The sequence below is a fragment of the Microcaecilia unicolor genome, chromosome 4, assembly GCF_901765095.1.
Source record: "Microcaecilia unicolor chromosome 4, aMicUni1.1, whole genome shotgun sequence".
In the NCBI taxonomy this organism is placed as follows: Eukaryota; Metazoa; Chordata; class Amphibia; order Gymnophiona; family Siphonopidae; genus Microcaecilia; species Microcaecilia unicolor.
In genome coordinates, this window is record NC_044034.1 from 93,800,191 (window position 1) to 93,828,173 (window position 27,983).

Genomic DNA, 27,983 nt, shown 5'->3' on the forward strand with positions numbered 1-27,983 from the left:
TCGGAGGGAGGGGGGGATGATCCTGGCGCTCGGAGGGGATGGCCGGCCCTGGAGCTAGGATGGGGACGGAGCTTGGGTGGGGCCCCAGCAAATTGGTCTGCACAGGGCTCCGCACTTGCTAAGACCGGCCCTACCAGCAGCGATTAAGGCAAGCTACTCTGGCTGGCGTTGGGGCCTTTCTTGGTCCTGCCTAGGTGCGTCGGAGTCTTCCTCTGTTGGGTCCTGCCTGTGCAGAAACATGAAGTTACAAAAAGGCGGGAGCCAACAGAGGAAAAGCCTCGATGTTGGCCAGAACAGCTTGCCTTAATCACTGTCGGCGATCGAGGTGAGCTGGGGGATGGGGTGGAGACAAGCCGAGCGAGGTATGCAAGAGGACGAGAGATGCTGGCTGGTCCTTGGCAGTGGAGAAAGAGGGACTGCAGGCAAGGCCAAAAAAAAGTTATTTTCAGAGTACAAACCCCACGCACCATATATATATATATATATATATATATATATTTTTTTTTTTTTAGGCAACCTGGCACCTGGGTTTTTCGAGCCCCGAGTTAGACACAAAAAAATCTATACATTCATCCCACTGTAATACAAAAAAAACCGACATCCCCCCATAAATTTCCAAAAAAGAATGAACCTCATTTAAATCGTTAAAGATTAAAAAATCCAAATATATAATTGGATAACAGTGCAGTTGGCAAGTTAATTCACTGGGGTATGTACAAATTAACATCAACAAACAAGATATCTGTGATACCCTTTTACTGGATCAATTCAATATATTTACGAATAGCTTTCAAGGGTTGTACCCCTTCCCTTCATCAGGAATACATAACTGGAAATCAAAAAAGTCAACAAGCATTTAGAAGGTACTTTTGTAACAGCCTGCATAAATATGCAGACATAATTTACATCAATTTGCAAAGCAAACTTAGGTGTATAAAGTCCCATTGAATATTACATCAGCAAAACTACCTGCACAGAGTTACACCTACTTCATGGTGTGGGCAGTTCTATCATGGAGATGTAAGCACATGCTTATAAATGAAAACTTTGCTAGGCCACCACCTCCTGGAACACCTCTCCTGAATGTGATAAAGTGACTGCATACAGGGTAGACTATCTGATAAAAGGGCATTCCCATGGGTAACACACTTCCTTACTCATAGAAATGCCTTTTAAAATTATCCTCTTAGGGTTTGTAGACCACTTCAGGTTGATGAAATTAAAACTGTATTCTGAATCAAAGCATATTCAATAAACATTTATACTAGTAATGTAACAAACCAGCGTAGTTAGATCGAAAGCAAAAACACAAAACTATGGGTCTAGTTTAGGAATAACTTAGGACACAGTGAGCCAGGCTTTTAATAGGTAAGGAAATAAAGGCTTATTTCCTTACCTATTAAACCCATTGTGTCATTCTTAAATATCACAAATGTTTGTACTGGTTTTGTGGGTTTAGGGTCAAAATCGAGAGAAAACATTATATTAAAAAAAAAAACCAACAACAAAAAACATTGTTACATCTTCCAAGATGTCATTTTTTGTGTCTTTTTAGCCATCTCATTTTAAGATGCTTTCACCCAGAGCCTTCCCATATTTTTCCTAGCCCCTTCAAACATCAGCCAAGTGCTGTAGTGGCAAATTCCAGAGGTGCAACACCACCACATTCAATGTTGCCTTTTAACCACTAGGTGTCACTGTAAAACCTTTACTCATCTCCCCTCAGTCCCTCCCACCCACCCTGCCCAGAGCTAGGAGTGCTACATTAACAGCTACTTAACACTTGCTGTTTTCAGCCCTTCAATAGCCAAAAATGCTGTAATTTGTTTTTAAAATACATTTTCAGTTTATGAAGGCACATACATCACATGCAGTGTAATGAACTAAGATGAGCGACATCTATACCCTGTGATGGAAGAAGTGTCTGCAACAATACTGACAGCATCTACTGTATTTTAGAAAGGAATGCCAAGTAATTACTAGACATTTAGAATTTTCCAGAATACCCACGGTATAGAATATTTGCTTCAGTAGCATCAAAGATACATATTGCTTTTAGGTTGCCCTCACAAAAATTAAAATCTGCACAGTAAGCAAATAGTGCAAATTCCAAATATTATAACAAAACCTAATGACCAAAAAAAATATTCAGTGCATTTTAATTACCCTGTCTAATATCAAGCATACTAGGATAGAAAGGGTTGGTATGGATAAAATTAATGGGCAATGGGCCATTAAGCTGCATTTACCAGGAATAACAAACTTGCCCATCTGAAAATTATTAAAAAACCCATAATAAATTAATAAAACTGTGGCATATATTTCATGTAGAACATACATCAATGTTATACATTTTTAAAGGTTAGAAAAGCACAGGAAACAAATAGATATTGCTATCAAACACAAATAGTTTAAAAAAATCAACACAAAAACTAAAATATTGACAAAGTTAGGAAAAAGCAAGCAGTACAAAATCAGGTTCCTGAGAAAATAATTTCACTGCTCTTCTTTGCTTGAGGTATCCATCCCATCTGCTAGCTTTTGTTTCTGCATTCTGGTCCTGGTGGATGCTAGATAAAGAGAAAAAGCAGAAAAAAACTACAATGGCATCTTCTTCCATTTGATAAGTTTTGAAAATTAACAATTCCTTAGACTTTCCTAGACAGGATATAAATACAACACCAGTGTTCCACACTTTGCGTCAGCCTTGTCATTTTCATGTGCACTTATTACACGACTGGATGGTTAATTTAAAGACCTGAATACTTTACTCCAAACTTTCTCTTTATAACCTTTAAATCCTATTTCAATATTTTAAGTTAATAAAACTGTATTCCAAATATCCCAGCATTTTAAACAGTTGTAGTGATAACATTGGGTGTATGAAATTCAATACCAAAAAACAAACTGATGGGTTCAGCTATTTGCAGAACCTGCAAGTTTAGCTTTACAGCTGAAAAGAACACAGGATAATCGCAGAGCACTATACTGTATTAGAGCATTGCATTTACAAACATTGTGTGGCCTACCTTCTCCTTTTAATGACCCTCACCATCAGTGGTGGCCCATGGCAATCTGCTGCCTGAGGCAGGGATGAGATCGCACCCCCCCCCCCCCCCCCCCCCCGTCCAACATCTTTCCACACTCTCTGACAACTCGCTCCCCCCTCCCAGAGCCTACCTTCTTTTGTTGTTTTTAAAAGTTGGCAGCAGCAGTGATCCCCAATATGCTGCCCTGTCACTGGTGTCTCCTCTGTACTGCAGCCCACCTCTGAGAAAAGAGGAAGTTAAAGAGCTGGCCCACAATACAGAGAAGATGCCAGTGCCAGTGTACGGGGATTGCTGCCACCACTGACTATTGAAAAACAAAAACAGAAGGTAGGCTGGGGAGGGGAGTTAGGAAAGGAAGGGGGGAATGATGCTCCATAAAGAGAGTGCCACCTGAGGCCCCCACCTCAGTTGGCCTAATGGTAGGGCCATCACTGCTCACTGTGAATGTCACATCATTAACCCAGTGACAAGCAGGATAAATCAGCCACACAAGTGAAATGTCACCTAATGGTACTACCAGAGATAGAGCTCAGAAAAACCTAGAAAGGTTTTCTGAACATGTGCAGAACTGCCTGTGCAGTTGCTAGTTCAGTTTCTTTGGGTCTGTATCACACTATGTGAGTCTATAGTTCAATAATATAGATATTTTGCTCACTCATAATGATAAACTAAGAGTTTCTCAAGTTTTCATGTGGAATAATGGTTTAAAGAGCCTTGCACACTGAAGACAGCAGCTTAAATCAAACAGAACCACCCATCTTTCCAGGGAGTTGATGCCTTAGCTCTGTACTAGACTAATGGGATTGAATGGGAAGTTCTGCACATGCTCAGAAAAATCTAGAAGACTGAATTATCCATGTTAGTGCTGGATGACATCATCCACCAGGATATCTTGATTTATTCTGCTGTCTATGAAGAACCCCTGTAATAGGTAAGCAACTGCAAAAGTCTGGAAATTATTGGTGTGATAACTTGAGTCTGCAAGTGGGAGGAAGATCTCACTGAGGAAAACAGAAGTTCTAAGGCAAAACAAGGAATCACAGTGCACATTAAAAAAAATCCTACTCCACTGCAGTGGTTAAAATAAAAAAAATTCTTTGCTTACATATCTTGGGCTATAACAAATCTATGGCTCCTTGGCATTTCTACTCTGGAAGTCAAGGGTAAGCTCAGATCCTGAATTTATATAACTAGGAAAGCAACTTGTTATTTTCATTTTACATATGGGCTTATTAAATTTTTGCAAAATTATTTTCCGCATTAAAATGTGGTTGTAGGCTTTCAACCTATACCACAGAGAAAGCAGGATAGTCATTTATATTTGGTGTTTCTGAGAAAAAGACTCATCAGTTCTAAGGGAGGTTGTTTATTACATTGAGCTAAAGGATGAAATTTAATTTTAATAAATCTGCAGTATCCATCCATAGCTACATATTACATCTGCTGTTCAATAGTGTTCTGGTCTTTACTGGGAAGGCCCATCATTTCAAAAGAGAATACCATTCCATATACTGGGGTTTGCTCCTTGGGTGCATGACATCTGGCAGTTGTACTCAGCTGAACCTATTAGAGAACTGCATTGAGAGCAGAAGTGTGATTTTGACGCATACCAAACTCTGAACTATCAAGACAATAACTTTTAAGTTACCCTCCTTTTTGTTTCCCCTGCATGTCTGTGGGGATAATGTGGGGTACAAATACCTTAATAAATAAATGTGTGTCTTTTCAGCTGGTCAGTGCTCAATGTTTTCAATCTTTCCTGTGATATGTGACCTGAAATGATCCTGTATAATTGCTAGTTTCAAGCATGATCTCTTTCCTTCACATTAGACAGTGTAGGAGGACAAAAAAAGGGGGGGGAGGGGAGTTTACAAATATTTTCAATACTTACGGATTTCAGCCAGCTTTTGTTGGAATTTAGACTCTCCAAGCATGTGTTTACTAGAGGTAAAAGAAAAAAAAAATACAATTAGCATTCAGGTGACAGTCCTTGGAAATCAGAACTATAAGAGGTGTTCACAGCTACCAACCCATAAACTACCACACAATTACTGTATATAAACACTAAGTATCAGATGAGGTTATGATTTTGGAAGCATTTATTTAAAAAAAATACCCTTTAGCCTAGTTTCCAACAGGGCATATAGGGAAACACTTCTTAATGGGTTTAACAAAAGAGAAGTCACTCCTCACTGATATATTGCATCATACCTGAAGTTATAAATAAACTTGTAGATAAGGGCAAGCCAACAGGTTTACTGACTTTGTATGTTTAGAAACAGACCCAAGGAAATTAAAATGTCAAGATCATGTCTGTGTGTATGCTTGTCTGACCTAAAATAACTCTTAAACCATTCATTCCATTTCATTCGAATTTCTGTCACATATAGAGCAGACTGAGGCCCAGCTTATATTTTCCATATGCCCCATTTGTTCAACTGAAATCTAAGCAAACTCTGATGTTATTGACTATTGTTTTTAGGCTGCTCTGCCACTGATTCGGCCTGTATTCACCAGCTGATAGTACAAGAGCATAAAACTGGTCCATTGAGCTCCGTATGCTTCTCATACAGTGGTCCGTCCAGTCACGTGAAAGTACCAAACCGATCCAAATAGGATGATTCCAGTCCTGTGGCTTACTCCCAGAAATGAGAGAAGGTGATCTCCATGTTTACCTAGCTAATAACTGCTAATGGAGCTGCTCTCCAGAAATATGCTCAAACCATTTTTAAACCCAGCTTTGGTAGTAGCTGTGACCACATTTTTCTGCAACAAATTATGGTTTATTTATGTACTGTTTAATATTATTTGAAAAAGTAAACATGTCTAATGTTCACTTGGTTCAACCTACTCATGACCTTATGGACCTCAATCATATCTTCTGTGACCTTTTTTTCCTCTTTCTTCATAGGAGAGCCATTCCATCCACTATCATTTTTGTTTCCACTCCCTGTACCTCTTCTAGTTTCACTCTATCTATTTTGAGATGAGGTGAAAAGAACTGTACTGCTTTAGGATTTCAATGTGCTGTCCATAACTCCAAGGTTCTTTTCCAGAGGATAATGCCTAACATAGAATCCAGTATTTTTTATATTATTTATAAAAAGTGAAAGTGACAGTACATACACTAGGCTCTAGCTGCAAATACAATGGCCATTCTTCTTAAGGGACCCATGCCCATATCCCACTCTAACTGGTAGAAATGTGGTGGAAAGTGTAAGCACCCCAAAAACCACAAAATACCTACTGAACCCATATATAGGTGATACCTGCAGGCATGCTGTACCTAGAAGACTCACCATACAATATAAGGGGGTTATGAAGTGATGTGTACCTGGGACCATTTATGTGAAATTTACTGCAGTGCCCACTAGGCTGCCCCATGTCTGTGTGGCCAGTCTAGTAACTCTGGCCACACAGGTCTATTGTGGAAGAATAAAGTCCAAGCACTGTACTCCTCCCTTCAAGCACCCCCTTCGATCCTGTCCGCTCCCCTATCACCAGCTCTATTTCTCCCAACTCTGGTCCACAGGCATACTCTGTTCCACAATACTCTCTTTGCCCTCCTCCCCCCCCCCCCCCCCCCCCCACTGGTCTTCCTTCTTGTCCTCTTGGTCTGTCTTCCCCACATCTTCTTTGGACACTATGATATTCTCTTACTTCTACAAATCCCTCTGGATCTGCCTCTGACCCTTGGCCAGCATTTCTCTTCTCATTCTCTCTTCGCCTTCCTTTGATTCAGCTCAGCCTCTCTATTGGATAAGTACCCACTTCCTGAAAACATGCTCTCATGACCCCTTCTCTTGAAGAAACCTTAATTTTGACCCAACTGTCCAGCCAACTATCAGCCTACCTCCAATCTCCCATCCTGTTCAAAAATCCTTGAAAAAGTGCTTCATCATCATCTATCCAACTTTCTTGAAGCTTCATTAGTTTTACAACCGTATCAAGCCAGAATCCGTAAGAATCATGGCACAGTAATCCTTCTAAGTAGCTTTTCATGACTCCTTTAAAACATCCTTAGACCAATGCACCTCTCTAATGGTAGTTTCATTGGATCTTTCCTCTGCTTTTGATCTGGTCAACCACTCTCTTCTCCTAAAATGTTACAATGTCTACAATCTATTGGCATCACAGGTACTGTCCTTCACTGGTTTTGCAGTTATCTCTCTGACCACACTTGTCAGGTTGCTCACCATCATATCCAATCTCACACTTTCTCTGTTGCATCTGGTGTTCCTCAGGGCTCTATCCTTCCTCCCATACGTTTTCATATTTTTCTTGCTCAGCTTCTTACCCTTATCCAGTCTAATCACTGCTTATTTTTCTATTATGCTGATAACATCCAAATTCTGTATCGTATTCATCCCTCACAGTCTAATCTATCTGAACATAACCTTTGCCTTTCTAAAGTCTCTGGCTCAGTCATCATCATCCATTTCTTAATTCTCAGAAATGTAAGGCCATTCACTTTCCCAACCCCCACTCCCTTACCCCTTCTTGTCCTGTCCTCGATCAATGTCTTCTTGCTTTTCAAGGATCAGTGAAAGTCCTTGGGGTAGTCTTTGACAGACAGCTTACTTTCAAAAATCAGATCAATGCTGTCGTTAAAGCTTCGTTCTTTGTGCTCTATCACATACGCATCATTCGCTGTCTTTCCTCTCTCCACAATTCATTCTCTTATGCTTTCTCTAATAATCATTCACCTTGACCACTGTAGTTCGTTGTATGTTGGCTTACTGCTTCATTCTTTAAAATGAGTTCAATTAGTTCAATCCACAGCAGTTTGCCTTCTCTATCATATTCAGCCTTTTGATCATATTACTTCTCTGTCTACCGAAAACACTGGTTACCCTTGTCAGCATGAATTCAATTCAAACTTCTAATCTTGGTTTTCAAATTCTGTCTTCCCATGGCCCCAGATTACTTCTCCCGTCTCCTCACACTTATTACCCCCTCTCACTCGCTCTGCTCTACAAATCATGGTTTGCTTCAACTCCCTCCTCCCTCTGTTATCCGACATGAATCCACACATGTCTCAGCCATTAGCTATGTTGGCCCTAAGCTCTGGAACACACTGCCTTCCCACCTTCGCTCAGAATCCTCCTACCGTAACTTTAAATCTGCTTTGGAAAAACTCATCTTTTTGCCCTTGCCTACTACACTACTAAATCTTTTTTCTCTTCTTGTAGCCTGTTATTTTATTGTAAACTGCTCTGAGCTACATTTTGGCATTTGGTGGTATATCAAGCCTTGTAAAATAAAATAAATAAATAAATAAATAAATAAGACTGCTGGCCCCCAGACATCCCAAAGGCTTGTTTTTGTGCATTTTTCCCTTGGACTTTTGTTTGAAAATGGCCCTTAAAGAAAGACGCACTGAGCACAAAAAAAACCGTCTAAAATAGGGTGATTTTCGAACCAAAAAGATATGTTTTTTGGTTCAAAAATTACCGTGTTTGGCACTGGATATTTGGAAGATTTTTGCAAAACCTCATATTGAAAATGCCCCTCTTGTGTCATCTGAAAATCTGATTGCCTCACTCACTGCTCCCTTTCCAGATCACTGATTGCAGCATAGATTCACAGGGCACTCCAGTATTTACTTCTCTGTTGTGCAGGACCAGTTCCTGAGCAGGTACGTCAAGCTCCATCTCTGGCTGTCTTCAAATCTAAGCTACAAGCCCACCTTTTTGATGCTGCTTTTAACTCCTAACCCTTATTCACTTGTTCAGAACCCTTATTTTATCATCTTCACCTTAGTATTCCCTTATCTCTTGTTTGTCTGTCCTAATTAGATTGTAAGCTCTGTCGAGCAGGGACTGTCTCTTCATGTTCAAGTGTACAGCGCTGCATACGTCTAGTAGCGCTATAGAAATGATAAGTAGTAGTAGTTCGTCTTACCCTTATTGATTCCGGTCTCATGACATCTTAATTTCCTTGGGTCTGTTTCTAAACATACAAAGTCAGTGAACCTGTTGGCTTGCCCTTATCTACAAGCTTATTTATAACTTCAGGTATGATGCAATATATCAGTAAGGAGTGACTTCTCTTTTGTTAAACCCATACTGGTCATTACCTATTAAGAAGTGTTACCTATATGCCCGGAAATTTTATTCTTAACTTGTAACTTCTGCCATTTTGCACAGCTCAATGTCTGGCTCACTAGTCTGTAATTTCCTGGATCATCCAAGTGTCCTTTTTAAAAATTTTAATATAAAAAACAGGCATTTTTTGTAGTCTTGTTTACTTAAGAATTCCTTAAGCAGTAATTCACATAATCACAGGAGCCAACTCTGTGGGTGCTGTGAACACCCCCAATATTGAAAAAATTCCTTGTATGTGTCCAAGAAAGGGTTATTTCCACTGGGCTTAGCACCCCCAATAATTTTGAAAAGTTGGGTCCTATGCACATAATCAATACATAACTGTGGCCAAATTTCTGTACCAAAGGAGGAAACAAAGGCATGAAGAAATAATCACACATCTCCTTATTTTATAATCAGGAAATACTGAACAGGCACTTGGATTTTAATGTTACTCCAAACATGAAATTCCTACAGTTCAATACAAGGAGCACATCAGAATCCCAGTTGCCACTACTGCAAATCAGTTGGAATCAATTGTAAGTACCATGTTAAATATAAAAATGTACACATTTGTAAAACAGATGCCACTTCTTTAGCATCACAGCTGCCTGAGTGCTTACATTATCTATTTATTATTACTCAAAAAATGTATAAAACGGTCACCCTTTCAATATGCCATCTGCTAAAAGAAATACAACTTCAAAACTTTGTTTCTCTTTATCCTTGTCATGAATTTGGAAGGTGCAGGATAGGCACAGTTTGTAATTCCCCTTCCCCAGACACAGTATGCACTTCGGCTTGTATCAAAACTGGACTAGGTAATGGGCAAGCACACATTAAACAAAGGGAGGACAGATGTTTTGGGCAGAAACTACATTAATTATACATATCCATGATTATGTTTTTCCTATATTACATTGCATTGTTATTCCTATTTCACTCCATAAATATTCATTCATACTCTATCATCATACCAATTATCACATCTTTACAGATATAGATTATCTCATTTTCATTATGCTGGACTGTATATTTATACATTGATCACTTTGGTACTATTCATCCGTTCCATCATATTTCACACCACTTTACGGCAAATTAGGTCTCATTCTCCACTTTCTTTTTTAAGACCAGCTCATGTTCTTTTCACAAGACGAGTCATCAACGAGAAATGTGATTATCAAGTACATGCATCAAGGTTTGTTCATCTGTTTTTAATCATACACATATCATCTAATCTATGTTACTCCAAAAAAACATGTAATGATTTTTTACATTGTCCTTGAATAATCTATCTTTATTGGTATCTCATTTATCACATTTCCAATTTGACTGTATATATATTTTTATATTTCATACGCTCTTTTTACCATCATGTATGATTTCAAGATCGATTCCTCATATGTAACTAATTTAATTTTTGATATGCTTGTTCTATCATTATGTATGATTTTATGTTTTTTACATATATTGAATTGAATTACTTTTTAAATATTTCTTTTATATGCTTGTCTTATCATTGTGTTATGATTTTATGGTTGGGGTTTTTAAATGTATTTATCTTACTATACATTTGTTTTTATCTGTATAGACTCCTGAGGCAGGCAAGCATATGCCGAAACATGGTTCGGTGTCGAGTCAACTCAAATAAACATCTATAATTCCATTTCAGTGTCCTGAGTCTGTTTTTGAAGAGCCTGATCTAGTTCCCACTTCTTGTTTTTTTGATTAGAGCTTTTTGGTTACGTTTGAAGAGCAGAAAAGTCATAAAAGGACTGTGTTTTGAAAAGAACTATATACACACGCTTCAGCTGATTTCAGGTTGTGTGGGTGGTTTAGGGGCTCATTTTCAAAGTGCTTAGATTTACACACAAACCTCTTAGCCGAAGCATTTCAAACTGGAAGAAAGAAAAGGCTTACAAAATGCTATATTGAGAACAAAAGCACTTTTTCACAAGTGTGATCAGTACACAATTTACTTTAGTTTCTTATAATTTTCAGTTACTAGCAGACTCCCATAGATCATCTAAGTGGGGCTTACACTGCTCACATAAGAACATAAGAGTAGCCATACTGGGTCAGACCAATGGTCCATCTAGCCCAGTATCCTGTTTCCAACAGTAGTCAAGCCAGGTCAAAAGTACCTGGCAGAAACCCAAATTGTGGCAACACTCCATGCTACCAATCCCAGGGAAAGCAGTTGCTTCCCCATGTCTTTCTCAATAGCAGACTATGGACTTTTCCTCCAGGAACTTGTCCAAACCTTTTTTTAAACCAGATACGCCAACCGCTGTTACTACATCCTCTGGCAAAGAGTTCCAGAGCTTAACTATTTGTTGAGTGAAAAAATATTTACTCCTATTTGTTTTAAAAGTATTTCCATGTAACTTCCTTTAGTGTCCCCTAGTCTTTGTACTTTTGGAACGAGTAAAAAATCGATTTCCTTCTACTCGTGATAAGTAGTAGTAGTACTCATTCTACACCACTCAGGATTCTGTAGACCTCAATCATATCTCCCCTCATTTGTCTCTTTTCCAAGCTGAAGAGCCCTAACCTCTTTAGCCTTTCCTCATATGAGAGGAATTTCATCCCCTTTATCATTCTGGCTGCTCTTCTTTGAACTTTTTCTAATTCTGCTATATCTTTTTTCAGATACAGCAACCAGAAATGAACGCACTACTCAAGGTGAGGTTGCACCACGGAGCGATACAGAGGCATTATAGTATTTTCAGCCTTATTCACCATCCCTTTTCTAATAATTCCTAGCATCTTGTTTGCTTTTTTTGGCTGCTGTTGCACATTTAGCAGAAGATTTCAGCGTATTATCTACGACGACACCCAGATCTTTTTCTTGGTTGCTGACCCCGCAAGGTGGACCCTAGCATCAGGTATGATTTGGATTATTCTTTCCGATGTTCATCATCTTGCATTTGTCCACATTAAATTTCATCTGCCATTTGGATGCCCAGTTTTCCAATTTCCTAAGGTCTTCCTGCAATATTTCACAGTCTGTATGTGTTGAATAGTTTTGTGTCATTTGCAAATTTAATCACCTCACTTGTCGTTCCGATTTCCATATTATTTTTAAATATGTTAAACAGCACCAGTCCCAGTACTGATCCCTGCGGCACTCCACTGTTCACCCTCCTCCATTGAGAGAAATGACTATTTAACCCTACCCACTGTTTTCTGTCCAATAACCAATTCCTAATCCACACCAGAATATTGCCTCCTATCCCATGACTCTCTAATTTTCTCAGGAGTCTCTCATGAGGAACTTTATCAAAAGCTTTCTGAAAATCTAGATACACTCTACATCAACTGGCTCACCTTTATCCACGTTTATTCATGCCTTCAAAGAAATGAAGCAAATTGGTGAGGCAAAACTTCCCCTTGGCTGAACCCATTAAACCATGTTTGTGTATGTCAGTGGCATAGCTACGTGGGGCCTGAGGGGGCCCGGGCCCCCGCAGATTCGCCCCTGGCCCCCTGCCGACGACCCCCCTCCCGCCACCAACCCTCCCCCACCATCGCCGCCAGCCCCGCTACCGCATGATTTACCTTGATTGCTGGCGGGGATGCCCAAACCCCGCCAGCCAAGAGTGTTCTTCAGCGCTGGAGTTAGTAAACTCCGGCGCCTTCATTCAAGAAAGTTTGTCTGAAGGATCAGCTGGTTTTGACGCCTTACGTCCTGCACCGTGCATGTAGCCCCGTGCAGGACGTAAATGCGTCAAAACCAGCTGATCCTTCAGACGAACTTCCTTGAATGAAGGCGCCGGAGTTTACTAACTCCAGCGCTGAAGAACACTCTTGGCTGGCGGGGTTTGGGCATCCCCGCCAGCAATCAAGGTAAATCATGCGGTAGCGGGGCTGGCGGCGATGGTGGGGGAGGGTTGGTGGCGGGAGGGGGGGGGGAGTTTAAGAGTGTCGGCGCGATCGAGCGGGGGAAGGGGGGTTGCCAGAGGGGGGGAGGCGGCTTAACAGTGCCCCCCCATCTCGGGCTCTGGCCCCCCCTCCTGGCAAGGTCTGGCTACGCCCCTGGTGTATGTGTTCTGTAACTTTATTCTTTATAATAGTTTCCACTATTTTTCCTGGCACTGACGTCAGGATTACCAGTCTGTAATTTCGCGGATCACCCCGGAACTCTTTTTAAAAATCGGCATCACATTGGTCACCCTCCAATCTTCAGGTACTCCGGACGACTTTAACAACAGGTTACATATTACTAACAGGAGATCATCAATCTCATGCTCATGTTCTTTGAGTACCATTGTATGCCATTCGGTCCAGGTGATTTACTACTCTTTAATTTGTCAATTTGGCCTCAGTACATCTTCCAGGTTCACCGAGATTTCTTTTGTTTCCTCTGCATTTATTGTATGTACCTTCTTTTGGGGAGAGGAGATGCACATGTGAGGGTCTGTGTGTGAGGAGGTGGAAGGAGACTGGCTGTGGCAGCATATCTATGGGCACAAAGAGCAATCCCTCTGATTGTCCCTGTCTTCTTAACATTTCTACTACTACTAATCATTTCTATAGCACTACTAGACATACGCAATGGAGAGTTAAGTGACTTGCCCAGGATCAAAGCTCGCTACACTAACCTCCACTCCACTCTGTTTGCTAAGTTATAGGTTCAGTGTCTTCCCTAGTCATCAGCCATGTGTGTTCAGGAATGTGAGTGAGACTTAAACTATACCTTCCATCTGCCTCGTCTTGTCCTTCAATGTCAAAGCGAAGTCTCTTCAGTGGTTTAGGATGATTGCTGACTTCACTACCTCGCTTCAGCAGGCGATCTCCACTGCTTACCATCTGATTTATCTTCTGGAACTTTTCTGAAGTCTTTGGAAAAAAAATAGCAACAGTTCTCAGATTCCATGCTGTACATGACAAATATACAATGCAAAGTATGAATGTAATATTATTCAACCTGGACCAATATAGTTGTAGAGACACTCAGTCTGCAGTACCTCACAGATATAGCAGGATTAGAAAATAATTACCTGCATACAGTTACATAATAATTAACATAAAAAGTAGCTACATTATATTTTATTTAGAAAAGTTTTCCAGCCCTCTTATATTTTTGTATATTTTTCTTTTATTTCCTTATTTCAATTCTTCACTTTATTTCCTTTTCATTCATCCTTTCTGTCTCCAACTAAGTTTACTCTTGCTCCTCTATTACCTCTGTTTCATCCCTCTAGTTTCTCCTTGTTTATGTGAGTTATCCTATTCCTTTCCAGTTTCTCACTTTCAATTCACTCTCTCGCCATTACATTTCATTCAAATCACAACCTATATGGTCTTCCACCATCTATTTTACTCATTCTGTGACCACCCTGTCCAATCACTTCCCTCTATTCCTTCTTCTATTATCCTCTATTAATATCTTTCATTCCCGCTCACAAAATTCCTTCATTCCTTGTGCCATTTATCCCCTACAGCTTTCTTGCCTTCATCAGTCCATTCCCTTCCCTCTGACATAAAATTCTATTTAATAGGGTATGAACTTGTTGGCATCAATTCCACCTTTTTAAATTTCAGCATGAGAACACTGCCTGGAGTTTCTGTTTGTACCATATGGCCTAACATACAAAATTACATTGTGTCTACAGTCAGGTGCTTGCAGGCAGAAAAATCTCTATACAAGCAGTGATGGCAGTTGATCAGCAGGGTGTGGCTGTAAACTGATCAGCTAACTAAGGAGCCTTTTTACGAAACTGTGGTAAAAGTGGCCTTAGTGCGTCCTTACACTGGTCATTCCTGAGCATGGGTAAAATGGCCGCTCAATTTTTTAAATTAATGACAACGTGCTAATTTTCCCATTAATGCATAGACATTAGTGCGTGAGCCTCTACTGCCACCTATTTTATAGGCAGTTAGGGCTCACGCACTTTAGCATGTGACAATGAGCTGCACTAACCGATTAGCACAGAACACGCCTACTCTCTGCCCATGACCTGCCCCCAGCGCTAAAAAATAAAATCTATTTTTTAGTGCGTGGGAAGCGTGCACCAATCACAAAATTACCACAGGAAACCTGAATACGCCCTGTGGTAAGGCCTTTTTTGCAGCAGTAAGCCCAGCTTAATAAAAGGACCCCTAAAGGAGGTAGTTACTAATGGGGTACTTTACTAGGCTGCGTTAGGGGGCATGTCAGGGTGAAGAGTGGGCGTTCCTACATTAAACAGCACATATGCATAAATGTGCACTAACCGGTTAGCACAGGAATACCAGGTGAGCTATTATGCAGACCTTTCGTGAATGCTAAAACCATTTTTACAGCAGCCGTAAAATGACCAATTTTCTTATTTTTGTATTAACGGGCATGCACTGATGTTGCCATTAGTGTGTGACCATTTTTAAAAATGACCATCTGAGCACTTACCTCCACCTGTTTTTTAGGCAGTAAAAGATTACCTGGTATTCCTGTGCTAATTAGCGCATGCTTATGTAGATGTGCTAACTGTTTAATGCAGGAACGCCACTCTCCATCCTGACATGCCCCCTAACATAGGCTAGTAAACAAGCCCCATTAGAAACTACCTCCCTTAGGGGTCCTTTTACTAAGCTGGGCCCACTAGTCAGTGGTTCTCAAACCTGTCCTGGGGGACCACTAGCCAGTCAAGTTCTCAGGAGATACCTAACGAAAATGCATACTTATATTATGACAACTATAAATATTCACAAAAATAAATTTTCTTTATTCAATACTTACCAAAAACTTACAATTAAAAGAACCCACCATCTAGTTATAGTGGTAATAGTATTGTGTGGGCATTTTCGAGCACCCTTTTTACAGTCGGAAAGCCTAATGGTGTGTTTTTTACTGCCGGGTTGCTGGTAAAAAGTTAAAAACCCCTGATGACGCTTTATGAGTGAAACACGGATCATGTAGGGTGCGGTGTAAGCTGATGGAAGAAATCTGTTTCGTGGGAACACTGGCTCTATGATCAAAGTGGACTTAACTGGACTACAACTTCAGTTTACTGCGTGACGCCCTCCTTCTGTTGGAATGTTTGTAATTTGAAGAGTGGACTTCTCTGATATGAGTGACTTTAGACCAACTTATATATAACATGCTGGTCATTGGACTTTGTTTAACCATTTGATGGGTATTGGCACGGTTTTTTATGTAGTGTCATTTAGTGTGATTTGTTCAACAGTAATATCTAAATGTTTTGAATAAGCATACAGGTATATACTGAGAGTCTCTCATCTATTGTTACATGGGGAAGATGTGTCACTCATGATAACTATTAGTAGTATTTGTGTATGGATATAGATAGGGTAAAGGGATTACAGTACTATCACCACTTTAACTAGATGGTGGGTTATTTTAATTGTAAGTTTTTGTAAATATTGAATAAAGAAAATGTATTTTTGTGAGTATTTATAGTTGTCATAAGTAGGTTCAATGATACAACTATAGTGGAATTGAGTTACCCATATTTGGATATTGTAATATAACTAATATGCATGAGAGAGATTTGCCTATAATAGAGATAGTAGGCATGCAAATTTCTCATATGCATATTTATTAGGGATATCCTGAAAATGCAACTGGCTAGTGGTCCCCCAGAACAGATTTGAGAACTACTGCATTAGACTAAAAGGGAGGTTATGGTAGGCTGGGGGGAGTGACTATGGAAGGTCCTTTCAGGTGGGGGTGTCATCTGTGCAGGAAACATCAGGCTGTGACTTGGTGGCTTCATGCAAATAGATCTTTATTGGGGATGACTCTGGATCAAGTTCAATTTGTCACATATGTTGCAACAGCAGTACACCTGACAGTCACTGAATGCTAGAAAAAGCCTGAAAAGCTTGAATTGGTACACCTGATGATTTAAGATGCAAACTTATTGCAAGAAATGGACAAATTTAGTGATGTGTGGGAAGCTTAAGAAATATAGCAAAATACAGGCTTCTTTGGGGGCTCCAGTTATATTATTGGTTACCTCCTTCACCAGTAGGAAAGGGAGAAAGGAATAGGGTTGTGGGAAGGAAGGGGAGATCTAGGGTTCGGCATGAAGAACTACGAGTTAAAATGCTTTGTCTTGGTAGTTGTATTATGAAACATTTTTGTTTGGGTTGCATGCAAATATAATAAAGAGTTAAAAAATAAGAATTACTTCTTGATTTTGGATAAAGTAGTGTGTTGCAATGCAATTTCACTTTAAAGGTTATTAAACAAATAAAAAAGGAGAAAAAATAGCTACCATCTTATTTTCTTTATTTTTTGTTTGTTTTATTACTATTTATAACCCTTGATTTTGTAATATTCAAGATATAAATTAACTTTTCTTCTTTCAGAAATAACTCACCCCAAATGATTCCCCAATTGACACGAGGATTCTGGAAAGAAGAACAAAGATCACTTAATAACTAAACAAGGTGTTTCCATAGCCCTGCACATCACTTTAAAAGGACACCCATTAAGAAAGATATTCATTAGTTTTTTTTTTGGTTGGTTGTTGAAAACAAATGTTACAATTTGTGTATTCTCTACGTATTGCCTTCATTAACTGCAATTTTTCCTCCTGAAAATTTTTCTGGACAGAACAAATTTATCTATAACAGCATTTATATCCCACATTTTCCAAAGTAGTTTGGTTCAATGTGGCTCACAAAATAAAAGCATTAACATTTTGTTGGATAAGTTTATAGTACTATAGAGAGAAGACAGGTCTTGTCCAGTGTTGTTAGATTTCATTTGTCCTGCCCGGAATAAAATTTTCTAAACAGGAAGGCTTTGAGATATTAACGAAACTTGCGTGAGTGTTCAAGGTTCTTAGGTCTTTGGGTAATGAGTTCCACCATCTGATGCATTGATAGGAGAATCCCACTGCATACACAGACTTTATATATTAGTTTCTGACAGCTTGGGTAGTGAACATATATTTTAAAACTCACTAATGCTACAACAGAACCACCAATCAGTGTTGGCTAGTGAACTAAATGGGTGGCAACTATGCCCCCTATATGCACCTTATTCTTTGGTAAGAAAATAAACAGCCTTTACAAACCTTGATCTTGGCGTCATCTTTGTGGGTGAGAGTGGTCCTTCAGAGCATTTGTATGGATTCTTTAATGGTGAGATGTAGATGTTATTTCCACCAGGAACACGCAAGGGAGAACTAGCAAACTTATAAGGGCTTTGAGGAATGTGTGGAATTGGGGACAAGGGAGGAGGCTATGAGAGAAAAACAATAAGTGGTCTATTATTTGAAATAAATGTTTCATAGTTAAATGAATCCAACAGAACAGTTTTCAGCACAAAATGAAAGATTAGACCCATATCTTACTCTGGTAGATGCATACTGCAAAATGTTGGTTTTCAGTTTCTGCATAAAGACCAAGTTATAAAACACGATAATGGAGTCATGCTTTCCTTCTCTAATCAGAACATGCTTGAATGTCTATGCGTGGGGAAAAAAAAAAGAAAAGAAAAGTTTGCATGAAGTACTAGTCCACTGTGGTCAGTTTCTAAAACATATTTCAGTGTTTAAGTTTTGCTATCAACCATCTACTCCTCTCCATCAAAAGAAAGCTGCACTTTGTAGTATAGTGCTCAGAATTTCAGAATTCTACCTAGCAACTAGTACTTCTCGACTTCAGTGAAACTTTGCAATCTCGGGTCATTTAATTCCCCTGCTTCTGCACTATTCCACCGAACCCCTAAGAGCAGACATTTTAGCCTGACATTAAACTGATGAGTCCATATTGAATAAGGTGTCACAAATGATATTACATATACATAGTGAGCCAACCAGATGCCATTCTATATGTAGTCACCTGTGACACTAATAAACATGGCTATTTCCATTGAATCAGAGGAACTCTAAGGGACCAGCCTAAATAATATTTTTCTTTTTTGACGTAGTAGTTATCTTCCTGTTCTTTTGTCCTTCCAAGTCAATTAGAATAGCCTCTATAAGGATATAAAACCTTAAGCCTTTATTTATAACTAACTAGAATTTTGACCTAACATTCATCCCAGCCATCACACTAAATATATTCAAACTCTAGGTAGCTGCAGACCATGGCTCCCACTGGAATCTGGCACATGTGACCCCTGAATTAGGCAACTATATATTCCTATTAGGTATGACTAGGAATTCCTCCTTCTTCCAGGAACTGTGAATGCAGTGTTGTCAGGACTGGCTGACTAAAGGAGCAAGAATTAAACTTAGAATTCCTGAACCTAAATAACTTTTTTAAATTTCTGCAGGGAAGTGTTTATATTTCAGATGCACAAGCATGGTTTTATATTGTCACAATGGAACAAACTATCACACACATGGTTTCCTTACCTCAATTTAGGAAAACAGTAAAGATTTATCTATTTTTTCTAGCTTTTCAGCCTTAGATTTGAATATTGCACAATGACTTTCTGTTTTACAGTTCTTTTAAAAATATTATATGCTGATTTGATATTGTGTAAAATGTGCATTTTTATTTGAACTTGAATGATAATCAAAATTGTTTTATTATTTCTGATGTTGACATTGAGGTGTATTTTGAAAGTACTTGACTTATAAAGTTACATGGTAACCTATGGAACTTTGTAAGTCTAAGTGCTTTGAAAATGAGCCCCATTGTATACCTCCTTGGACTTTATAGACAAGGTGGCTTTATAAATTAAAATTAAATTAAAAAAAATGTATTTCAGCATCCCTAATTCTATACCAAGAGTTTGGAAAGTCTATGGGCAAAGATTTTAAAATTCTGCAGTAATTATGTGGTACATCTTTATGAATTCATACAGATGTACATTTAATAGATGAAACTATTATTTATATATTTTTATATGGTTCTGTTTTTAAAATTTGCAGTTGAGCTATTCTGTATTATAAACTGTCTTGCACTTCCATTGAATATATTAACTATGAAATTTGAAATAAATAGTTAAACTTAGGACTGCTTGCTCAACTTTTGCTGTCCCTATATTGTGAAAACAGTTACTCATACCTCTTGGTTTGTGTTTGGAAGGTCCTTATATGCATGAACAATGGTTTTAAACTTTAGGTCTATGTTCTTCACTTTGCAGATGCCATACATGGAACACATCATAATCTATTAAAAAAAAACAGAGGATAAAGAATTCAAATACTCATGTTTTATTTTGCTCATCAATTTATGTTTCCACCTATTTTGTCCCTCCTAAGTAGCTTGGCTACTACAATGGCAGTCCTTGGCCAATGAAGTCTCTCTCTGGCACATGGTACATAAGCACACTGTCTGGTCATTGACTGTAGCTATTAAGTGATGATTTTGAAAACCCCTTCCACCAAGGGGGCTGCGAAACTGCCTTCAAAGCATCTCCAGCCCTAGCAAGCCCAAAGAGTAGATGCCACACAGATCTTACTTATTGTGGCAACGATTTGTGTGTTTGGGAATCCTTGCTTCTTCTCTATGGTAACTGCTTATGGGGTCCTTTTACTATGCTGCAGCAAAAAGTGGCCTGCGGTAGTGTAGGCGTGTTTTTGGTGTGCGCCGGGTCAGTTTTTACCGCATCTGAGAAAAAGGGCTTTTTTCAATAGGCTAAGAAAAGGGCCTGTGGTAAAACTGAAATCAGCGCGAACCTATTTACAGCCTGAGCTCTTAACGCCACCCATTGATCTAGCAGTAAGGGCTCACGCATGGTGACCGGTTGATGCGCACCAACTGCCAATTAATACTGGAAACTCCATGTGCGGTAGGAAATAAAGAAATAATTTGTCCTGGCAGTATGGGCGCACGCCAAATCAGAAATTACCACCAGGTGGTGCGCTAGCCTGGCGGTAGTCTCATTTTGGCAAGTGCTGCACGTGTGTAGAGCCTACCGCGCCTTTGTAAAAGGGCTGCTATGTGCCCTTTCTTACTGTCTGTAACTGGATGGTAACTCTGTTCCCATCATGCATGCTTTTAGATGCAAAAGGTTACACTCAGTCCAATTACTGGGAAAGAGACAATTGGCTGTAGCAAAAACATATACATTTTCTCTGTTTTGGAATACATTATTTCTGGATTTACAAGATGACTTTCTTTTAATATGATTGTTGTTGGGGGGGGGGGGGTTTGCACATCAATATGTCTAAAATGGTTATAATCTAAGCTTTTGGGAGTATGAAAATTTTGTATGTGGCAGGTATAGGTCAGTTTACATAACTAGAATGCTGGCTTACTTGTAAGCAAGGGACTTTCTGGATAGTTTTTGTTATACTGGGCCAGAAAATGAGCCAGGATTGTGATTCAAAGTTTTTCTCTAAAATCCAACAATTTTCTAATATGTTGCAATAATCTTATCATGGAAATCTGATCCCATGAAATCAGTAAAAAAAAAAAATTCCCATTTTTACCCTGATTTCAATAAACTGGATCAGCAACCTGATACATTCTACTCTTAGGAAAACTGTGAACTGGGGTGATCTTTCAGATTGCCTTATTTCCACCCACCTTTATTTGTTATGTTAAAGAGATAGCACACAAGTCTTGACAGAGCACTGCAATTTAACATTTTGTTGTACACGTCATGGTGATAGAAAACAACAACTTGTAATGTGTCATATGATTTAGCTTTAGTGACCTGCAAATAAAACATGCACTGCCAAGTCTTACTGAATGATTACTAAGTGTCTGTCTGTATTCCAGTATGCAAGAAAACAGCAGATGTCACAGAACCTAACCATGCAGAAACAGTATTTATTTCAATAACTACATACAATCTTTAAGCATGATGAATTGTTAAAGCGATTCTCCATCACAATGAAAAAGAAAATAAAATGTTGAGGCATCCTACTGATCTAAAAAGCCACCACAGGAAAGGATATTTCTCTATGAAGCAACACAAAGCAATCCAAATAGCAGGGAAGGGACGTAGGCCAACCAACAAAAAATAAAAAATATACATGTTCAGAGGTTGATTGCAGTAAATTTACTGAATGCCAGAATACATGCAGACTTGACACAGAATTGTGTTTTAGCAATACAATGCCTGCATCAGGAGTCAAATGTATCTGACATGTAATGTCTATATATCACAACTGTCAAATGACAAAAACCAAAAGGCCACTTTGATGTGGAGCTACAAGTCACAACAGTATCTGCACTTCAAAACGCGTTTTTTGTTTTTATTGGTTGCCCTACGTCCCTTACCTACTTACAGATAGCTTTTTATCATACTGTTCTAAGACATATTTGGGAAACATAATGTTACTTTATCTGCCGACATTTACTATGTTACTATGTAAAGACCTGCACAGTCCATCCAGTCTGCCAAACAAGGTGGCCACTAACTCTGGCACTCTGCACAGGTTCCACTTGTTCATGATTAAAGACTGGTATACTTGGTGTTCATTTTGAAAGCACAGAGACTTACAAAGTTACAAAGAGGCGTATTTTCAAAGCACTTAGACTTACAAAGTTCCATAGGTTACTATGTAATTTTGAAAAGTATAAATGCTTTGAAAATAAGCCCCATAGTAACCTGCAAATATGCAACTTTATAAGTCAATGTGATTTGAAAATGAGCCTCTTTATCTGCGTCTCGCCCTGCCAGTTTTGGGGCACAGACTATAGAAGTATGCCCGGCACTGGTCCTACTTCCCAACTATTAAAGTTGCCATCAAATCCCACTCAAGCCTCAATCCTGATCTGTTTTTTTGCCATTTACGAGACCCAGACCATAAAGGTCAGCCAGGCATTGGTCTTGCTTCCAAACCTCTGAAGCAGCTGTCAAAACTCACTCCAGTTATAAGGTCATTTAAGTTTTGCTTTAATGGGATTCCATCCTTTCTTTATATATTGTTCCTCTGTCCATTGTATAATCATTGAAATTTCTTCACTGGCTCTGGTCTGTTAGCTGGAGTACAGATACTAAAAAGAATGAGACAAAAACCAAACTTGGTAGTCATTTCTCTACAGATTACCTGATCTAAATGCCGGTCTTTCATAAGTTCATATTCATTTTGCAGTGTATGCTGGAAAAGGGTCCAAATCACATATTCTAGATCAGGGTGCTCAGATAAGAGTTGTGAGCAAAGGGCCTTCAACCGCAGGTAAGCTAGTCGATACACTTAAAAGAAAAGCAAATCAGAAAGTTCAGACTTACTGCAAACTTAGGCCACTATCTACTAAACTGCATTAATGCAATAACGTGTATTAACTAGCAATAACATCCACTAAACACAGCTTAATGTGGGATTTAACACCGCACGTTATATAATATGAGCTTTGAAGCATGCAAATGCATGCAAAGTCTGGTAACCCCTGTGCTACCTTGGAGGAGGGAGGTCTCCTAAAAGGAGAGCATCACCCTGGTGAAGTAGGAAGTACTCCTGTAGCCAGGACCTGCCCACCAGGGGATGCACTATCCTCTCGCACCGAGGATATGTCTCCAAGTGCTGCCCGGGAGAGAAAGGTTAGGACAGCTGTTGTAGTTGGTGATTCGATCATTAGGCATATAGATAGCTGGGTGGCTGGTGGACGTGAGGATCCCCTGGTGCGAAGGTGGTGGACCTAACGCGTCACCTAGACAGGATTTTAGATAGTGCTGGGGAGGAGCCGGCTGTCTTGGTACATGTGGGTACCAATGACATAGGAAAATGTGGGAGAGAGGTTCTGGAAGCCAAATTTAGGCTCTTAGGTAGAAAGCTCAAATCCAGATCCTCTAGGGTAGCATTTTCTGAAATGCTACCCGTTCCATTCGCAGGGCCCAAGAGATTTTCAGAGCTCCGGAGTCTCAATGCGTGGATGAGACGATGGTGCAGGGAGGAGGGTTTTAAATTTGTTAGGAACTGGGCAACATTCTGGGGAAAGGGGAACCTATTCCAAAAGGATGGGCTCCACCTGAACCAGGGTGGGACCAGGCTGCTGGCATCGGCATTTAAAAAGGAGACAGAGCAGCTTTTAAACTAGAAACAGGGGAAAGGCCGACAGTCGCTCAAAAGCGCATGGTTCAGGATAAGGTATCTTTCAAAGGTATCACCAAAACAGGGAAGCTAGGGTATCCTGATAGTGAGGTTGCAAAAGAGACCGAAGTAGATCAGGTGTCCTTAAATAAAAATAAGACAAAAGATTGCAAATTAATACTGTCAAGTACTAAAGCATGATGTAAATAGGAACAATAAACATAGTTTGAAATGTCTATATGGAAATGCCAGGAGCCTAAGAAATAAGATGAAATCAAGGACTGCTTTATGGAGCAGCTGGTACAGGAGCCAACGAGAGAAGGAAAAATTCTAGACCTAGTCCTTAGTGGAGCGTATGATCTGGTGCAGAGGTAATGGTGCTGGGGTCGCTTGATAACAGTGATCATAATATGATTGGATTTGATATTAGCTTTGAAGTAAGTATACATAGGAAATCAAATACGTTAACGTTTAACTTTCAAAAAGGAGACTATTATAAAATGAGAGGAAATGGTGAAAAAAAAAACTTAGAGGAGCGGCTGCGAGGTCAAAACTTTACATCAGGCATGGATGCTGTTCAAAAACACCATCCTGGAAGCCCAGGCCAAATATATTCCGCGTATTAAAAAAGGAAGACGGAAGACCAAACGACAGCCAGCGTGGTTAAAAAGTGAGGTGAAGGAAGCTATTACAGCTAAAAGAAAATCCTTCAGAAAATGGAAGAAGGAACCGACTGGAAATAATAAGAAACAGCATTAGCAATGTCAAGTCAAATGCAAAGCGCTGATAAGGAAGGCTAAGAGGGACTTTGAAAAAAAGATTGCGACGGAGGCAAAAACACATAGTAAAAAATTTTTTAGGTATATTAAAAGCAGGAAGCCGGCAAAATAATTGGTTGGACCACTAGATGACTGAGGAGTAAAAGGGGCAATCAGGGAAGATAAAGCCGTAGCGTAGAGATTAAATGAATTCTTTGCTTTGGTCTTCACTGAGGAAGATTTGGGTGGGATACCGGTACCAGAAATGGTATTCAAAGCTGACGAGTCGGAGAAACTTAATGAATTCTCTGTAAACCTGGAGGATGTAATGGGGCAGTTCTACAAACTGAAGAGTAGCAAATCTCCTGGACTGGATGGTATTCATCCCAGAGTACTGATATAACTGAAAAATGAGCTTGCGGAGCTATTGTTAGTAATATGTAATTTATTCTAAAAATTGAGCGTGGTACCGGAAGATTGGAGGGTGGCCAATGCAATGCCGAATTTTTTAAAAGGTTCCAGAGGAGATCCAGGAAACTATAGACTGGTGAGTCTGACGTCGGTGCCGGGCAAAATGGTAGAGACTATTATTAAGAACAAAATTACAGAGCATATTCAAAAGCATGGATTAATGAGACAAAGTCAACATGGATTTAGTGACAGGAAATCTTGCCTCACCAATCTACATTTCTTTGAAGGGGTGAACAAACATGTGGATAAAGGTGAGCCAGTTGATATTGTGTATCTGGATTTCCAGAAGGCGTTTGACAAAGTACCTCATGAAAGACTCCAGAGGAAATTGGAGAGTCATGGGATAGGAGGTAGTGTTCTATTGTGGATTAAAAACTGGTTAAAAGATAGAAAACAGAGAGTAGGGTTAAATGGTCAGTATTCTCAATGGAGAAGGGTAGTTAGTGGGGTTCCCCAGGGGTCTGTGCTGGGATTGCTGCTTTTTTAACATATTTATAAATGACCTAGAGCTGGGAGTAACTAGTGAGGTAATTAAATCTGCTGATCACACAAAGTTATTCAAAGTCGTTAAACTGGGCGTCTAAATGGCAGATGACGTTTAATGTGAGCAAGTGCAAAGTGATGCATGTGGGAAAGAGGAACCTGAATTATAGCTACGTCATGCAAGGTTCCACGTTAGGAGTCACAGACCAAGAAAGGGATCCAGGTGTCATCGTTGATGGTAAGTTGAAACCTTCTGCTCAGTGTGCTGCGGCGGCTAAGAAAGCAAATAGAATGTTAGATATTATTAGGAAAGGAATGGAAAACAAAAATGAGGATGTTATAATGCCTTTGTATCGCTCCATGGTGCGACCGCACCTCGACTATTGTGTTCAGTTCTGTTCACCGCATCTCAACAAAGATATAGTGGAATTAGAAAAGGTGCAGAGAAGGGTGATGAAAATGATAAAGGGGATGGGACGACTTCCCTATGAGGAAAGGCTAAAGCGGCTAGGGCTCTTCAGCTTGGAGAAAAGGCGGGCTGAGGGGAGATATGATAGAGGTCTATAAAATAATGAGTGGAGTTGAACAGGTAGATGTGAAGCATCTGTTTACGCTTTCCAAAAATACTAGGACTAGGGGGCATGCAATGAAGCTACAATGTAGTAAATTTAAAACGAATTGGAGAAACATTTTCTTCACTCAACGTGTAATTAAACTCTGGAATTCGTTGCCAGAGAATGTGATAAAGGCGGTTAGCTTAGTGGAGTTTAAAAAAAAAAAAGGTTTGGATGGCTTCCTAAAGGAAAAGTCCATAGAGCATTATTAAATGGACTTGGGGAAAATCCACTATTTCTGGGATAAGCAGTATAAAATGTTTTGTACTTTTTTGGGATCTTGCCAGTTATTTGTGACCTAGATTGGCCACTGTTGGAAACAGGATGCTGGACTTGATAGACATTTGGTCTTTCCCAGTATGGCAATACTTATGTACTTATATACTTATTATTATACAAGCCTTACAAGCTGTGTTATTCACAGAAAGTAAACACCACTTCAAGGATCACTTCCCATCCTAGGCGCACTGGGCCGCTAACATGTGGCTAGATACTTCAAGATACTTCAAAGAGACAATTTAAAGGTGATGGTGCGTAGTATTAAAAATCCCCCCCCCCCTCTTCCTCAGCTTTCTACCCCAATGACACCTACCAGACTTCCTTGGTTGGTATGGGGGGGGGGGGGGGGGGAGGAGGAGGAGGAGCAATCCTCGAGTGCTCCTCCCCAATGGATTCAATTCCCATAGTCAAAATGGAAGCCTCAGCCCCTAGCAGTAGTCTTGTGGGACTACCACTAGGGGGTCAGGCTGCTGAACAATGGAACACCAGGGGGCTGATCCTGCTCCCCTTACTACTTCAGGAAGATCCCAGCAGGTCTCACAGGGAGTGCACTTTTAATATGGATCCAAGAATGGGTTTTAAGCTAGGTACAGCTGGTGATTCCCACTGTGAAGATCGGGTATGTGACTACCTGAAATCGTATGATCTCAGGAGCTGCACCACAATTTTGGAATAATTTGCAAGCAATTAAGATAGCATCATCGTACTTCCATTTTAGGAAAATGGTAAAGACTTGGTTGTTTGATCAACTGTTGACTAAATTGGAATTTTTACATGGAAATGCAAGGATCAAATAGGTTTATGCCGATTATGTTTTAATGTGTTGGGACGGTTAATTGGTGATACTAAGTACTGTATAATTATATAGAAAACTATGTATGTTTGGTAAAATAGTTTTTATTTTTTACATTGATTTTAAGTGTTGCATTACTGCTCAGATTCCAACAGCAGGGTATAAGTTTGAATTTAAATTACATTTCTTATGGGAGGAAGTGATGCTGACTGTGCAAAATGGCAATTCCGTGAAAGTGCTCCAAGATATCCATGAATAAATAACCCTGTTACACTACTGGCAGAGCTGCTAAGAGTGAAGAGCGGCAGTGTGGAGAAGTAGCGACATTGGTATATAAAAGATTGGAGAGCTTCTAATCCAGCTATGATGAATAGGACAAGCACATGCAGCACCATGGTGGAGCAGCAAGCTGTGCAGTCCAGCTTCAACTCTATGGAGGGCAAGAGCAGGGAGAAGGGATCACAAGGACATGCAGCATTGGTTGGCAAACATCTACACTGATATAGCTTCAGAGACATTCAAGCATCAGAAGCAGACTTATGGAAGGAAACG

General features: G+C 39.7%; 1 protein-coding gene across 3 annotated transcripts in view; it reads right to left on the reverse strand.

The window, feature by feature from the left end:
* Positions 1-1,750: 1,750 nt before the first annotated feature.
* Positions 1,751-27,983, reverse strand: part of RB1 (RB transcriptional corepressor 1) — a 462,098-nt gene continuing 435,865 nt past the window's right edge. For all 3 annotated transcript variants that reach the window (XM_030200484.1, XM_030200483.1, XM_030200482.1), the window contains 8 exons: positions 23,053-23,198; positions 20,114-20,218; positions 18,448-18,561; positions 18,169-18,335; positions 17,467-17,497; positions 13,839-13,981; positions 4,942-4,991; positions 1,751-2,570 (listed from right to left, as the gene is read on the reverse strand). In XM_030200484.1, the coding sequence (XP_030056344.1) occupies positions 2,497-2,570; positions 4,942-4,991; positions 13,839-13,981; positions 17,467-17,497; positions 18,169-18,335; positions 18,448-18,561; positions 20,114-20,218; positions 23,053-23,198 (830 nt within the window). In that variant the 3' untranslated portion in view covers positions 1,751-2,496. The remainder of the gene's footprint in view (positions 2,571-4,941; positions 4,992-13,838; positions 13,982-17,466; positions 17,498-18,168; positions 18,336-18,447; positions 18,562-20,113; positions 20,219-23,052; positions 23,199-27,983) is intronic.